The sequence below is a fragment of the Mustela erminea genome, chromosome 21 (assembly GCF_009829155.1).
Source record: "Mustela erminea isolate mMusErm1 chromosome 21, mMusErm1.Pri, whole genome shotgun sequence".
Classification (NCBI taxonomy): domain Eukaryota; kingdom Metazoa; phylum Chordata; class Mammalia; order Carnivora; family Mustelidae; genus Mustela; species Mustela erminea.
In genome coordinates, this window is record NC_045634.1 from 11,174,703 (window position 1) to 11,189,528 (window position 14,826).

The 14,826-nt window shown below is 38.7% G+C and overlaps 1 protein-coding gene across 2 annotated transcripts in view; it reads right to left on the reverse strand.

Moving 5' to 3' along the window:
• NRG1 (neuregulin 1) overlaps positions 1 to 14,826 on the reverse strand; it is a 1,102,231-nt gene that overhangs the window by 162,588 nt on the left and 924,817 nt on the right. The window contains exons 3-4 of one of the 2 annotated variants that reach the window (XM_032328748.1): positions 10,908 to 11,029; positions 2,206 to 2,256 (exon numbers count right to left, since the gene is read on the reverse strand). In XM_032328748.1, coding sequence (XP_032184639.1) covers positions 2,206 to 2,256; positions 10,908 to 11,029 — 173 coding nt within the window. The remainder of the gene's footprint in view (positions 1 to 2,205; positions 2,257 to 10,907; positions 11,030 to 14,826) is intronic. The other variant, XM_032328749.1, reaches the window with a different exon arrangement.

Consider the following 14,826-nt stretch of genomic DNA (forward strand, 5'->3'; position numbering starts at 1 on the left):
CGATTACTGGAGATGTACAGGGGCAAGATTCTCTTAGGGAGCCAGTAGAAAGGAAAGAAAGCTAGTATTTAAATAGAGACAGAGCATAAACCACAACTCATGCAGAAAAAAAGCATGGGACCCAAGGGTTTTTATTAGTCACAAAGAACAAGTTAGTATCAAAGAGGGATTGAAAGTCAGCAGCCAGAAAGCCATAAAGATTCAAGTCATAGATCGGAAAATACTAGTGAGAGTCCCTCCCGATTCCCAAGAGAAGCATCACATAATCTAAAAAACCCAGGTTCCTAATAACGTCTGTGGAGTCAGGCAGTGAAGCCCTTCGTAAGAAAGAAATGCCTGGGGATGCCTGGGTGGCTCAGTGGGTTAAGCCTCTGCTTTCCACTCAGGTCATGATCTCAGGGTCCTGGGATCGAGCCCCACATCGGGCTCTCTGCACAGCGGGGAGCCTGCTTCCTCCTCTCTCTCTGCCTGCCTCTCTGCCTACTTGTGCTCTCTCTCTCTCTCTGTTGAATAAATAAATAAAATCTTAAAAAAAAAAAAAAAAGAAGAAAGAAATGCCTGAGTGAAAGGGGAAGAAAATTCAGATAACTCAACAATTTTGTTGTTTTGTTTTTGTTGTTCTTTTTGCCTTTATCTTTTCTCCCCCCCCCACCCCCCCCCCCCACCCCGTCTCCCTCCCTTCTCTCTTGCTTTCTTTGATACTCAGAGAAGTACAACCTTCTTAGACTCCGGGATCATCTCACCCTGTAACGCACATTATGTCCATCTTAGGAACAACACATGGATATGCCCTAAACATGGTCAAAGTCATCTGGGATACAGAGAGATTTAACTTTTATGATCTGGAGTGATGGCTTTGAAGGGAAGAGGAGAAACTGGTGAAGAGAAGTTAAAAAAAAAAAAAAAAGGTGTGTTTGATCATATGGCCTCTTCCAACTTTCCAACAAGGTACAGGCCATATGGAGGAAATAAATGATGCTAAAATATTAAATACAGGGTAATGAGAAGGAATACTGGGCTAGCTGGAAGGACCTGCTCTCCTACTGGATGAGACACATGACTTAATGTTTCTAATGCTTCAGTTTTCTCATCTGTATGATGAAGAAAAATAATGTCTTGTTTCACACATCCATTGTGAACACCACATGAGATGTAAATGTCTTTGTAAACCATGAGGTGTCATGCAGAAACAAGGTATTGTCATACTTTTTTTTTTTTTTTAAGATTTTATTTATTTATTTGACAGACAAGATCACAAGTAGGCAGAGAGGCAGGCAGAGAGAGAGGAGGAAGCAGGCTCCCTGCTGAGCAGAGAGCCCGATGCGGGGCTCGATCCCAGGACCCTGGGATCATGACCTGAGCCGAAGGCAGAGGCTTTAACCCACTGAGCCACCCAGACACCCCTATTGTCATACTTCTGAAGTGAGTTTTGAATCTAAGACTCTAAAAACTTGTTTCTCATTAAATATGAATTTTTAAATATTTCAAGGTCCTGTTAACTACAGAATGACAGAGGATAAGAAAAGTAAAAAGAAAAAAAAGAGCTAAAAGAAAAGAAAAGAATTCACAGCAGATTAATTAGATTCACAGCAAATGGAGAAATGAATGAGTTATAGTTATATACACATTAGTAGAGCTGGGTTAGAAGTAGCTAATATCTGCTCAGACTGTAAGTGCTACCAGCAAACATTACAGGCAAGGAAGAAACAAACAAAACAAACCCAAAAGCAATGCATCAACATCTGAAAAATTCAGGCGTACAACAGTGTTTTCTCTAAGTTCAGTGACCCACAGCTGCTCGTTAGGAGCCCGGAGGTCAGAGACTGGACACGGACACATTACCCAGGAATGAGCTACGGTGGGTTGAAAGGAAGCAAGGCAGATGAGAGAAGCACCTAGAAAGGTTGTAAAAACTGAATGTATAACCCAGATGTCTTCTTTCCTGCTCTAATGTCACTAAGTTGTATCGAGACATTTCTTTTTCCCATGCATGCCTCCCAGGCCCAGCTTCAGACATACGGCAAGAACTGTACTCTTTTATGGAAAACCCCAAGAGGCAAAAGGAATCGGGGGACATATTGCAGGAGGAAACAAGAACAGCTACAATTTGGATGCAGAAGGGGGTCTGATTAGTAGCAGTTGCAGCCAGCACTAGTTAGGTCTGTGGTTCTGGTTAGTAAAATGAGGTGAGCTTCTTTTCCTTACCTGAAGACACATATGCTCTTTCAGTGGAGACTGGCATGCCAGTAATGAGGTCTGTAAAAAGAAAAGGTAATAGGAAATTACGATGTATAATCAGGAGGCCGGCGCCACTTCCACAGCCTGCCTTCCAACTGAAGAAGAGTGTGTCAAGGAAGAAAAGTATTGCAAGATGGTGATGAAAGTCCTGGCTCTATCCACCCCAAATGTCAGAAATGCAACAAAAAAAAAAAAAAAAAAAAAGAAAGAAAGAAAGAAAAGAAAAGCAAAAGCTGTCCAGATAAGTAGTTCCTCTTTCCTGGGGAAAGAACATGAGATAAGCCATACTGGAGTACGTAGGAAGAATTTCGCGCCCCCATGGAGCTGGTGAAGGGCAATATACCGCAAGGAGGCCATGGGTTCCTTCTCAGAGAGGAAGGCAGATGGCCGAAGTAAAAAAAAAAAACAAATATCAGAGCTGTAGGATCAAAGCTGTGGTCAGAATTTTTCAGTTATCAATCTGGAAAACGACACGTTTGTTCAAAAACAAAAGTAATCAATGCTTGTTCTTGGGATTGGTGAAAAACGTCAAGTTCTGGCACTGAACTCTACAGAAAATTGCTATGGATGATCCAGACGGGCGCCTTATCGGACACAGTTTTCAGCTACTCCGGGCAAGCCACAGAGTAATAGGGTGCGCCCACCCCAACGGAATGAAGGAGAAACTACATCCTGCTGGACACACCGTTATGGTGGGAACTGGGCTGGTGTTGTTTAAGCTTTGACTTGTTTTCAGTTTACTGCCTTTATCATGGAACAAAGGATGATTCCATTGCTTAACCAACCCTGTCTTCTTCCTGTCCTTCTGGAAAGAGCTTCACTTGCTAAAATCTAGTAATTTCAGTAAGGTGTGGTTTTATGAAGCCTGGAAAGATACAGTGATGCAATGATGAGTATCATTCAACCTTCACTGTTGGTATAATTATTGTCAAATGGTAAAACAATATGTCACTATTCACTAACCAGGACAAAAAGGTAAGTTGAATCTGTTCAGAAGTTACCAGAACCTACTAAAATCCTAAGCAAATCATGTATGTTCTCATTTCATGTTTGAATTAACAGCCTGTTAATCATGGAGTTAGAAATGTTCACGATCAACATAATCATCTTTAAATATAGATACGACCATTTCAGGTTTCCATGGTAGGACTAGTCCAGTAGGTAAGAAGACTTAATTTGAGGGCAATGTTTCCTTCAACCTCAAACACTTCTCTAGCGATAAAAGGTTTTGTGGACTCTGAAGGGAACAAAAATAGCATGTGAGACTCAGCAGGGATGTTTAAGAATAAGCATCAGGTGAGATATGAATATATAAAGACCAGAAATATATCTTCAGTAAGACCAAATGTGTCTCTCTTGTGAAAATTAAGTAATGGATAGTCCTCTCTATTCAAACATTAGGAAGACCAACCATTCAAGGTGTGAGATTATTACCAAGCCACCAAAGCAGCCTACACTGCCTCTTCTACGCACAAATGAATGGGAAGAAGTGAAAGGAATTGGAATGGGAAGGTATACGATACCCTTTGGGTTTGTTCATGCAGCAAGTATTAAAAAGGACAGTCTGAGTTGATAATATGGCAATGTCTGTTTCTGACACGACCACAGCTAAATTCCTTGATCTGGGCTACAGAAAATGAAATTGTCCTTCTTTGGGGAAAATTTAATCTGAGAAGATGATTTTTTTAAATAAGATTTTATTTATTTATTTGACAGAGAGAGAGATCACAAGTAGGCAGAGAGGCAGGCAGAGAGAGAGAGGAAGGGAAGCAGGCTCCCTGCTGAGCAGAGAGCCCGATGCAGGGCTCGATCCCAGGACCCTGAGACCATGACCTGAGCTGAAAGCAGAGGCTTTAACCCACTAAGCCACTCAGGCGCCCCTGAGAAGAAGATTTTAATCAAATGTCCACAACATTTATCTTTCCCTACGAATACCTAGAATAAGATCCATGTTTCCAGGCAAGTGCCCTCATTAGAAGAGAGGTTTCCTTTTCTAACCTTCAAGACCCATCAGTGACATGAGAGCCAGACCAAAGTCGTAAGCTCAGGGTCACAAGAATTGGGCAGAGGTCCCAATCCTAGCATGAATATCAAGACTCTTTTCAAGTTTATTTTTGACAAACCAAGTAGTTGTCCACTGTGACCTTCCAAGGAAAAAAAAAAAAAAATAGAGCTTTTCTATCTCCAACTTGAAAGATCTCAGATTAGAGGAAAGGTTGACCATTGACCATAATGTTTCCTTTTTAAACTGAATGTTACATAAAAATACCAGAATAGGAGGTTACTATAAAAATCTATCTACACAGAGACAGCTTAAAATAATCTCCCTTCCTAAAAAAAATATTAATAATAACAATCCTCTCCCTTCCTAAAATTAGGTATTTAACCTGGAGACCTTAAAAATATCTTTAAGAATTATGGCTCCAAATAGAAACCTTCCGAATTTTCTTGGGAGAAACACAAGTTAAAAGTCATATACTTCTATACTAAAAGAATCCTGCTAATAAGAAAAATTAATCTTTTTGATTAAAATCACTCAGCAACCATTTTAATACATGTTTGGGGTAGACTCCATAGACTTACAGAACTACCTTTTGTTATAAGTGATTGAAAACAATTTTGCTGCAATTACAGATTGAAAAAAATTAAGTCCTGCAATCTTCTTGATGTTTACTTAAGCGACATAGTTTTCCTGCAGTAATTTGGTATATTAAATCGGTTAATTTATAAAGGACATCCCTTTCATTAGTGCAAATTAATGAAGATTTAGAATGATCAGGAACTGAACACAGCTGAGCAACTTCTGCTGATTAGGCAAGTAAACATAAGGAACATTAGTATATTTTCCATGTTTGACGGCCTTTTTAATAAATCGGATCTGCTCTCAAGAAAAAGTTGCAGTGTCTGAAAAATGACTCCTTGTGGAAAGGAAATTTTTCTCATTAGGATACATGCATGACTTGTCTGAGATTTCACCATGAGCACACTATACTGAATATAACTATTTGGCAACAGACACATATACATAGACACAAACATACATATGATGTGTCTGTGTGTATCTCAACATTCACTTCTGTGACTCCTTGTTATTCTAAAATTATAGATTATTATTGTGTGTGCAAAAAATATGACCAAGTCATCTTTTTGAAGATTGAAAATGGGCCCCCTCATTTATTAGCACAAGTGAAGATGATTGAAGGAATGTCTTCCAGTGTCTGCATTCTTGCTTAAAAGGCCAGTTTCGCAACTGAGAAATTTTGAAATTAATAAATAATGTAGAGTCAGAATGGATACTACAGGCTGAAAAGACAAGTCCATTTCACTCATATGGTTCTTCCTTATGAGTCTTCATGAGAATACGATATAAGACAACATACATGGACACTGCTTTGTAAATTACAACACGTTTTATGTGATTGTCAGGTTAACTATAGCTCGTTTACCAATATCACAGCATTTTCAACAATGCCATCAATTTGGGAGAGGGGGAAACTAAGCCTATTACCCACGTGAGCCAATTTTTTTAAAGGACCAATTGATGTATTAGGCAAATTTTGTAGAAATACTATTTTTCGTTCATCTCAAAGGAAACAGCAAATTTATTGCTGTGAGCACAATGTTCCTATGGGATCTTGAATCTCACTCAAATAATTTTTCTCCCGATTAAAAAAAGAAAATCTAGTCGCAGATATGACTGATTAGTTTGTATATTCTCTTGTATTAATCTTGAAAGACTGTAGTACTTAATTAATTAAAAAACCAGTTAAGTCTATTACTCTCTTCCCTAATCTGTGCCCAGGAGTTTTTATGGAGCTTCTTAGCTAAGAATTAATTGCAACATTGAGGCTTCCCATATAAAGACCAAGCCAAATGAAATGCAAATAAAAATAAACATACAGTGTGCAGTCTGTGTAAGGGCGGTGTATGTGGCCTGTTAAAGAGGCATATTTGAATTCATCAAAGGAATTCACCCATTACCCCTCAGGTAATGTTGGCTGTTGTAAGATCCTTCTTTTTTTATTTTTTAAAAGGTTTTATTTATTTATTTATTTGACAGAGAGAGAGAAAGCACAAGTAGGCAGAGAGGTAGGCAGAGAGAGAGGGGGAAGCAGGCTCTCTGCTTGGCAGGCCTTGACCCCAGGACCTGGAGATCATGACCTGAGCCAAAGGCAGAGGCTTAACCCACTGAGCCACCCAGGCGCCCAAGATCCTTCTTTTTGTGAAAACTCATCTGGTGTTTGTTAGACCCACATAGTCCCCAAAATAATTAGCAGACTGAATATGTGTCTATCTGTCTACTGTACAGCAAATTCTTTTTTCCAAATAAGATTGGGATTAAGAGGCATTGGAAAGGGCAGAAAACATACAAATTTCTAAAATGTAGCTTAACATAGTGATTTTGTGTGTGTGTGTGTATTTAGAAAATATATACATTTAGAAAAGAATGTGTGTATATATATGTGTATATATATATATGTATATATACACACATATATATATACATATATATATGTATATATACACACATTCTTTTCTAAATGGTCGAAAATAGTGAAAATATAGTCATTATTTCACTCAAGCATGTAACAATTCAAAGAGAATTTCTTGGGTTTTTGTTATCATTTTGTTTATATCTAGTTGCTAATCTAAGCAATTCTAAACAACGAGTTTCACTGCAGAAAATTCCTAATATTGGATGGAAGATTTTTATGATCCAAGCTAATTGTTTCCTGATAGTTATTTAGCTGTGTTTGGGAATTAAAAATAGTATCAAACAGCAAGTCCATCCTGGTATATTTTTTCATTTTTTTCTGGGAAGAAAAGAAAACAATCTCTTGTTCAGATCTTCCTTCCCCTTACTCCTGCCATCCCTTCTAGAATCTGGTACCAAAATATAGTCTAAATGTCTTTGTGAAAGAAGGCACTTGTGTGAGTATATCTTCAGTATATCTCAAGGAATCTTTTGCACAGGATGAAATTTGGATAATTAGCTCACAGCAGCATACCAGGATCTTTCAGCAAGGCAACCCGTGTAGAAATTATCAGACCACAGTTGTGTATGCATTTGGGTAATACGGGAGAGATGAGCGAGACAACATAAAACTAACATAATGACTAATATTTTGTAGCACATATCAATTAAAATCTCAAGGGGAGTTCTACACAATATAATGTTTTGACATCACGTTCTTAGTTTTAAGACTTTTTTTCTAGGACCTCTAGAAGGAAATGAAATTCTTGAGAATTCCACTCTCTCAGCCCAAGTCAATAATAAATACACAGTTAGGGAGAGAAGGTTTGGCCATGTGGCAGTTTATAACCACAGTAGAGTACTCTTTTTCCCTCTGAAAGAGTGTTTCTGTGCTGTGTTTGCCCAGATTTCTAAGGAAACAGGGATGTGACAACACAAGTTCGTGTATCTGAGTCCCAGCCTGAGACCCAGAGAGCACCAGACCTGAGCTGAGCCTTCTTTGACAACTGGAATTGATAGCAAAGTCAAAGAGAGCAGCAGAAGAGGCTGAAGGGTCAGGAAGATGATTTATTTTCTTCTCGGTTGTGCTGCAACTAAGCCCCTGAGGTGCTGGGGGAAAAGAGAGTCTCCCAATGTGCAGAACACACTGGCCTTGTTTTTAGGGGTGGCTGCCAAGCCACAGGCTCTGACGAAAAGCAGACCGCCCAAAGACTCTGAAGAGAGGGGTCCTTCTAGGCGGCCATGTTTCCAGTTTCACTCTCCTTGGTTGAGACCATGGTGGGCACTCGACCAGAAGGCAGATGCTTCGTAAACTCTCTAGGTCTTTCGAAATGGTCTGGCATGTAAGTTCTGCCAATCAGATTCTTGCGATGGGGAACCTGATTTGGGAACTAAGAAAACAGTCACACAACAGGAGTTAAAATGGAAAGAATGTCTTTAAAAGAGCCGTGAAGAAAAATGGCCAAGTGAGATCATAATTAGGTCAAAGTTTGTAATTATGAAGAAGCACTTTGAGAGCAAGAGAGGTAAGAAGATAAAAGAAACAGAAGCTTCAAGAAAGTATCTGAAGCACATTAAAGGCAGAGACACTAGAGAGAAGATCCAGAAACTCCTGTTTACTTAAATCTTTAGACATGTCCTGGGCTATGTTTTCCTCCTTAATGCCCAGTTATCATGGAGTTGTAGCTCTTCCCAGAGAACCCCTCTCCTTATGCCTCACACCCTTCCTTCTGTTTTATGTTTTGTTTTGTTTTGTTTTTTCTCCCCTTCACAAACCAAAGAATCTACTTAAACATTCCCAAACACACAGCCAGGTACAAAGTGAGCCCTACTGGATCAGAAATTCAAGAAATCTGGGTCCAAGTCCTCCTGAGCCACCAAGTATCTTGTGATTCTGAATGTGTCTGTTTTCAGACACATGTTAAATTCACATTTCTTTTTAAATACAATGAGAGGGTTGGATAAGGATGAACTATTCCTAGGGTTCTGAGAAGAAAATAAAAACAAGACCACCTTGCATTGTAATTGAGATTCTTTTTTCTCCCTCAGGTGCTCTATGCAAGTCAGCAAGACCTCATCTTGTAAAGATTTTAGTTGGTTGTTTAAGAATGACTTCCTTACAATATTGTGAGAATTTCTCTTTACTCTTGTCAGGTGAGAAAGACTGATTATCAAAAATATCCTGACTTGCATTTCTCTAAGGTCAATACTAAATATTCAAATTTGAGACCAGTTCTCAAATGAAAAATATCAAAAAATGAGTTAGAGGTCTCCCCTATGAGAGAAATGCAAAAAGCCGTATTATCCCTCAGCACCCTAAAATTAATAAAAAAAATAAACCCTATGGGCTTTTGTCAGGAATAATACAGTAGTAAATAATTCACTGCTTAATCCTATAAATCAGAAAACATGGAATAGTATAATGGTACTGTAAGCACTCAGTGAGACCATGACACTTATTCTAATTGTATTTTCCTGCGAATTTATAATATACATAGTTCTACAAATCTAATCCAAGTGTCAAAATCATAATTCAATAGCATTTACCACGGGGAGACACAATGAAGCAAGCCAACAACAGGCTGAGAATAAGCTACTAAACACAGCACAATAGGAAAAAAAAGAAAAAAAGAAAAAAGAATAATCCACTGAAATTAGTTTTTAAATGTGTTTCAAGTTAGCATCCTATAAAATTCTTCACGGGGTAAAAATAACGCCAGCAACATGCTTATTGCTGAACCCGTGCTGATGCAAAAGTAAAGTGATGCTACATTTACTCATATAAATTTTAAATGGCTGTTACATTTTCAACTACAAACACAGCTCCTAAAAATAGTGATGGAAACTACTTTCCACTGTTGTCCTCTACTCTCTGTGGAGGGAGGCATTTAAAATTAAAGTAATGAACTCTGATTACCCCACAACAGAGAAGTTCACTGGGGAATCCGGAGAAGGCTGGGGATTAACCTGAGATTTTTCCCAACCCTGCTTCATATTTTTATCTTACTCCCTTCTCCCTGTCCCAGTAAGTCAACGGACACCAACTCCATCGGTCTCCTACGGAGCTGACCCTTCAGGTTACTTTTGCTCTCCCCTTCCTGGCCCTGCATTTTACCTTCCGGTCTGCAGAGACCAGGCCTCTGCGGTGAGCACTCTTTTCCCCTCTCCTGCCTGGAGGGGAGCAGTGTCCTTAGGCTTGGCTTTTTAACACCCGACAGCTCGACAGCTCGCATAGGAAGTAGGCAAGCGCCATCATGCACAAGGGAAAAGAAGCACCAAAGGGTATTCTGAAGTCACATTTTATTATTTCAAGAGACAGAGACGCTCACTGCTTTAGCTCATCATAGGTTCCTAGAGATGATTCCATCAAATCACAGAGGAGCTAGGTATCCCGAGCAGACACCCACCAGTGCGGGTTCTTTCACTTCTTGGGACAACTCCGAGAAGTTGCTGGAGGGTGAGCGACACCTTCTACCTCCAAGTCATTCATTAGTTTAACCAATATCCCTGGCGCCATTCTTAGGAAAGCAGAAGCTGAAGACCAGACATAGTAGGGAGGGCTTTGCCTCGAAGACTCTCATAATTTCAGAACTGATAGGCCTAACAAAAAATGGATAGGCCTCACTGCTACGACCCAGAGCCAGCTGTATTAAAAACACATGTGAGAACATTTAAACTTCTAGGACTGAGTCAGGATCGTACTCTGTTAACATGTACACACTACATATATTCATATATAATATACATATGTACATACATATGTATGTAATATACATATATCCTGCATATACAAATGTATTCTGTATATAAATACACACACATATATATACACACACACAGACTCTGTTACTGACAAAGCCAAAGACTTACAGCCCTCCCTGACAAATTTAAAGAGGAAGTATAATCTCTTTTAGTGGCCCAGCCTATCCCTGCCATTCATGACCCTATCGACACTCTTAAAAAATAAGAGTCTATGTATATTTCAGATTTATATCACCTCCCGGGGTAGAAGACACACCCTATCGAAGTGTGTTTTATGGAAGACACCCAAGATACTTGAAGTATATGGTTTTCTTTCCATGTTTCTTGTTTGTTCACAGTGAGATTTAACACACCGGTTTATTACAACTGTCACCACATCTCTTGATTACTTTTCTCACAGCCTGAGAAATGGAATGTAGTAGGTATCTCTTACCATTTGAATCCACAATGGTGATATTGGCAGAGGCACTGTCATTTCCTAATTTGCTGGTCACTTTGCACATATATTCTCCAGAATCAGCCAGTGACGCCTTGTTAATGCGAAGTTCTGACTTCCTGTAAGATCAGGACCAAAGTGGGATAAGCATATTTCAAGGAAATACAATGACCATCAAAGTCTATTTCTCTGTAGTTGCAGGGTTCTCAAACTCTCCCTCCCCACTCCACACATACCACCTAAAAACACAGCTTAACTAATACACAGATGTATGATTTAACCAAGAGTAAAGATAAGATCACATTTAAGTGATACTATGGACACAGCCTTAATTTTATCATCCAGGTTAGGAATTTAAAGAACATCTTCTCTAATTTTTCTTTTTATTCCTCTACCACCACCACCACTAAACACACTATGCCTCAGTTTTTTATTTTATTTTATTTTATTTTCAAACCAACTGGTAAATTTTCTTCCTTTCTATATGTAAATGTCCTCAGCCACTAGAAAGATTTAAAAAGTGTAAAATCATTTACAGATCTGGTAAGGACAGACACTTAGGCAGGCTAGAATAGATTAAAATGCTCTACACTTTCTCAGTAAAGTAACATCAGGACTTAGGTTAATTTTGAATAAAAAGGAATTACAAAAGAATGGGAATTTATCTTTGAGATGATTCACATTGCTAGGAGCATAGAAGAACACAAATCGTTCTTAAGATTGAAATAAATATAAACAGCAGCACATAATGTCATAAAACTGCATATTAAATCAACAGTCAACACTCTTTCAACATTGGCAGCATTGTGATTTGCATCTGTCTGTGTTTTACTGTTGCATATAGCCAATAACTTAAGCAGTCTCCATGATTTTGCATCTGTCTGTGTTTTACTGTTGCATATAGCCAGTAACTTAAGCAGTCTCCATGATTTAAAAACACAGAACCAGGGGCGCCTGGGTGGCTCAGTGGGTTAAGCCTCTGCCTTCGGCTCGGGTCATGATCTCAGGGTTCTGGGATCGAGCCCCGCATCAGGCTCTCTGCTCGGCGGGGAGCCTGCTTCCCCCCTCTCTGTGCCTGCCTCTCTGCCTACTTGTGATCTTTCTCTCTCTCAAATAAATGAATAAAATCGTTAAAAAAAAAACACACACAAAAAAAACCACACAGAACCACTGGGGCTGGTTGAGTTTACTGAAGACATTTAAAAGCATCTCTGTCTACTCACTCCTGGTCCTGACTGCCTGGGCTCTTGGGATGACAACAAGGAAAGAAGGCAGGAAGCAAAGACAGCAACTCAGAATTCTATGCAAAGCTCCCATGATTTACACCGTCCTAGTTTTATAGTGAATTTTCTGGTCTCCTTGTCATATAATATTATTAATCAAATTTCAATCAGTTGTTCTAATTTAATTAATAAAAATTCAACTCCTACTATTCTCTTCCAGTCTACTGGATGGAACCACCCATCTGGTCCCATATGTAAGCCTTATGGCTTTCCATCAAGGTGCCTTCACTTGTGCCCTTTTGTCCTCCTAGGATGGGGCGTCCCGTATTTCCAGATACTGGCTGACTTTTCAGGATCACCTCAAGTGCCAATTCTTTCATCAAACCTTTCATAACCATAGAGCTGCTGCCGCTCTCTTCTTTGTCTAAATTCTGATAGCCTGGAGTACCTCTTCCATGATCCTCAAAGTTCTTGAAGTAGATCTTATTTTTCCAGCTAGGACATACACTCTGGGCGGGGGGAGTCCATAATTTAAACTTCTTGGTCTGCTCACAGTTCTATGCGGACATGCCACTGCTTTGTCCTTGGCACATCTTCAAATGATATTGGATGAATGTGTGAAAAAATGAAGAAAATATTTGGATGCTCTCACTTAAGCTCACTTCAGGACCTAATGTTCCTAAATGTTGGCTGCTGGAAAGGAAGATGCCCTATTAAGAGGGCAGAGACCTTCGGAGAGGTCCAGATCAAGGCAGCAACAGTCAAACCAGCATGTGGACTGAGAAATGAATGACTCAGAACAATGTCAACAAGTAAACTTGAGAAAACAAAGGAAAGTACTGTACTCAAATAAATTCAGGAGACATCACGTTAAACAAAAACAGGCTTTCTGTTGTCAATCCTGAGGAATTCTTAAGTCTTTCATATGCTAACATCCGTTGACTCTCTAAGAAGGAAATCTATTATTTGGTTACTCTCAAACTTAGATGATGATGGAATTTTTGTCATCCACATAGCATAACTGCTCCTATTTCCTGAAAATGATGGTATACAGAACAAAGTTGATAAAAAGTGGATCTAATATAAAAACAGCCTGTTTAGCTCTAATGGGGGGAGGTCACCAAGGGCCATTTATGCATGGATATTCACATGTTAATCAGAGGGATTCGCCACAGAAAACTTTCGCTGCAGTGTATCCCTGTGAACAAGACAGGGCTTTTTTTCTATGCTCAAATAAATATGCTTACAAAGGGTAAGCACCTTGGCAAGTTGATATTAAGATCTAATTATAAACTACTAAAACTTTTAAATGATCAAAATACAATATTAGGATATGAGGCCCCCCCCCAATCTAAATTGTGTTGACTGTTTAAGCCTGGTTTTGGAGTATTCAAATCTGGTGTTTTTCTTAATGGACTATCAGCTATTTATACAGATCTGTCCATACATGCCAAGTTTCCTTCATGACACACACCTGTGAAGACCAGTCAGAAACAATATAAATACTACAATAAGCTAGTCCAGCCCCAAACAGCCCAATTAGCTGGAAGAATTTTCATGTACAACCATGGAACCACTAACAATCGTGGACAGATAAATCATGAAGAAGATCAGTTTGAGGAAAAATATCCCGGTTTTCAACACAGAAGAAAAAGTGAACTAAAATAACAAAATGGTTAACTTTTCTTGTTAAGCCCCCGATACTAATTCTAAGGTATCACAACAACCAAAGAACATACAACACCTCAAGATTATAATCATTCCAAGAACGCTCCTTTCCAATTTATACAAGCTGAGGGACAGTAACGTGGGGAGTTCTTTCTTGACTCTGTGCCATTACTATTTTAACTACTGAATCGGATCAAACTATAAGAAACATGATAAAAAAAAAAAGAAAAGAAACATGGTAATCAGTTGTACAGTTAACATAATCTTAAAGGGACAGTTCTTAAAATAAAAATTCTCCTAACAGAACTACACAGTGTTTCCTGGAATATTATTCCAAACGATGTTAATAAATGTTATGCTTAAAAGAATAACAAAAGGTTTTTTCTATGCTCAAATAAATATTGCACTGAACGAAGTTAAACAGATCTCTTTATAACAGTACCTCTTAGTGGGTTTTATGCAAATGTGTACTGTGAATTTCTAAGGCAGGTATCACATATAGCTAAGATATCCTTTCAATAGGGGACACCCTCGGGAATTCTAAGACTGAACATCAATGTGCGAAGACCAAGATTCAATTTAATCAAGATAAGCAGAACAAATACATTCCAGCTCAAAGATCAGTAGCAGAAGTGCAGGCTTGGAGAGATGTGCCTTGACAATAATATATACAGAAAAAAGGATTTCAATTAGCCACGTGTTTAATATTATTCCATTTTAGGCAACTACTAAAAAAGGAAACTAGAAAAAAAAAAGAGACACTTATACAGTGTTTGGCCATATTAATATTAAAAGAGCATAAATCAAATTGGATAAAAGTCTGCATACACTGCTCCCAGGCTGAATCACATCTAGAATATTTAATTATGTCTTGAAGTGGCAACTGATGAAAAATATCAATAACTAGAGGACTTTAGAAGAGGTTGATCACAATTGAATAGGGCTTATCAATCTTATCACTAGAGAAGATTCTGTTAAAGAAACAGAGGTCCTACTGACAGGCCAACTGTGAACAAGATACAGGT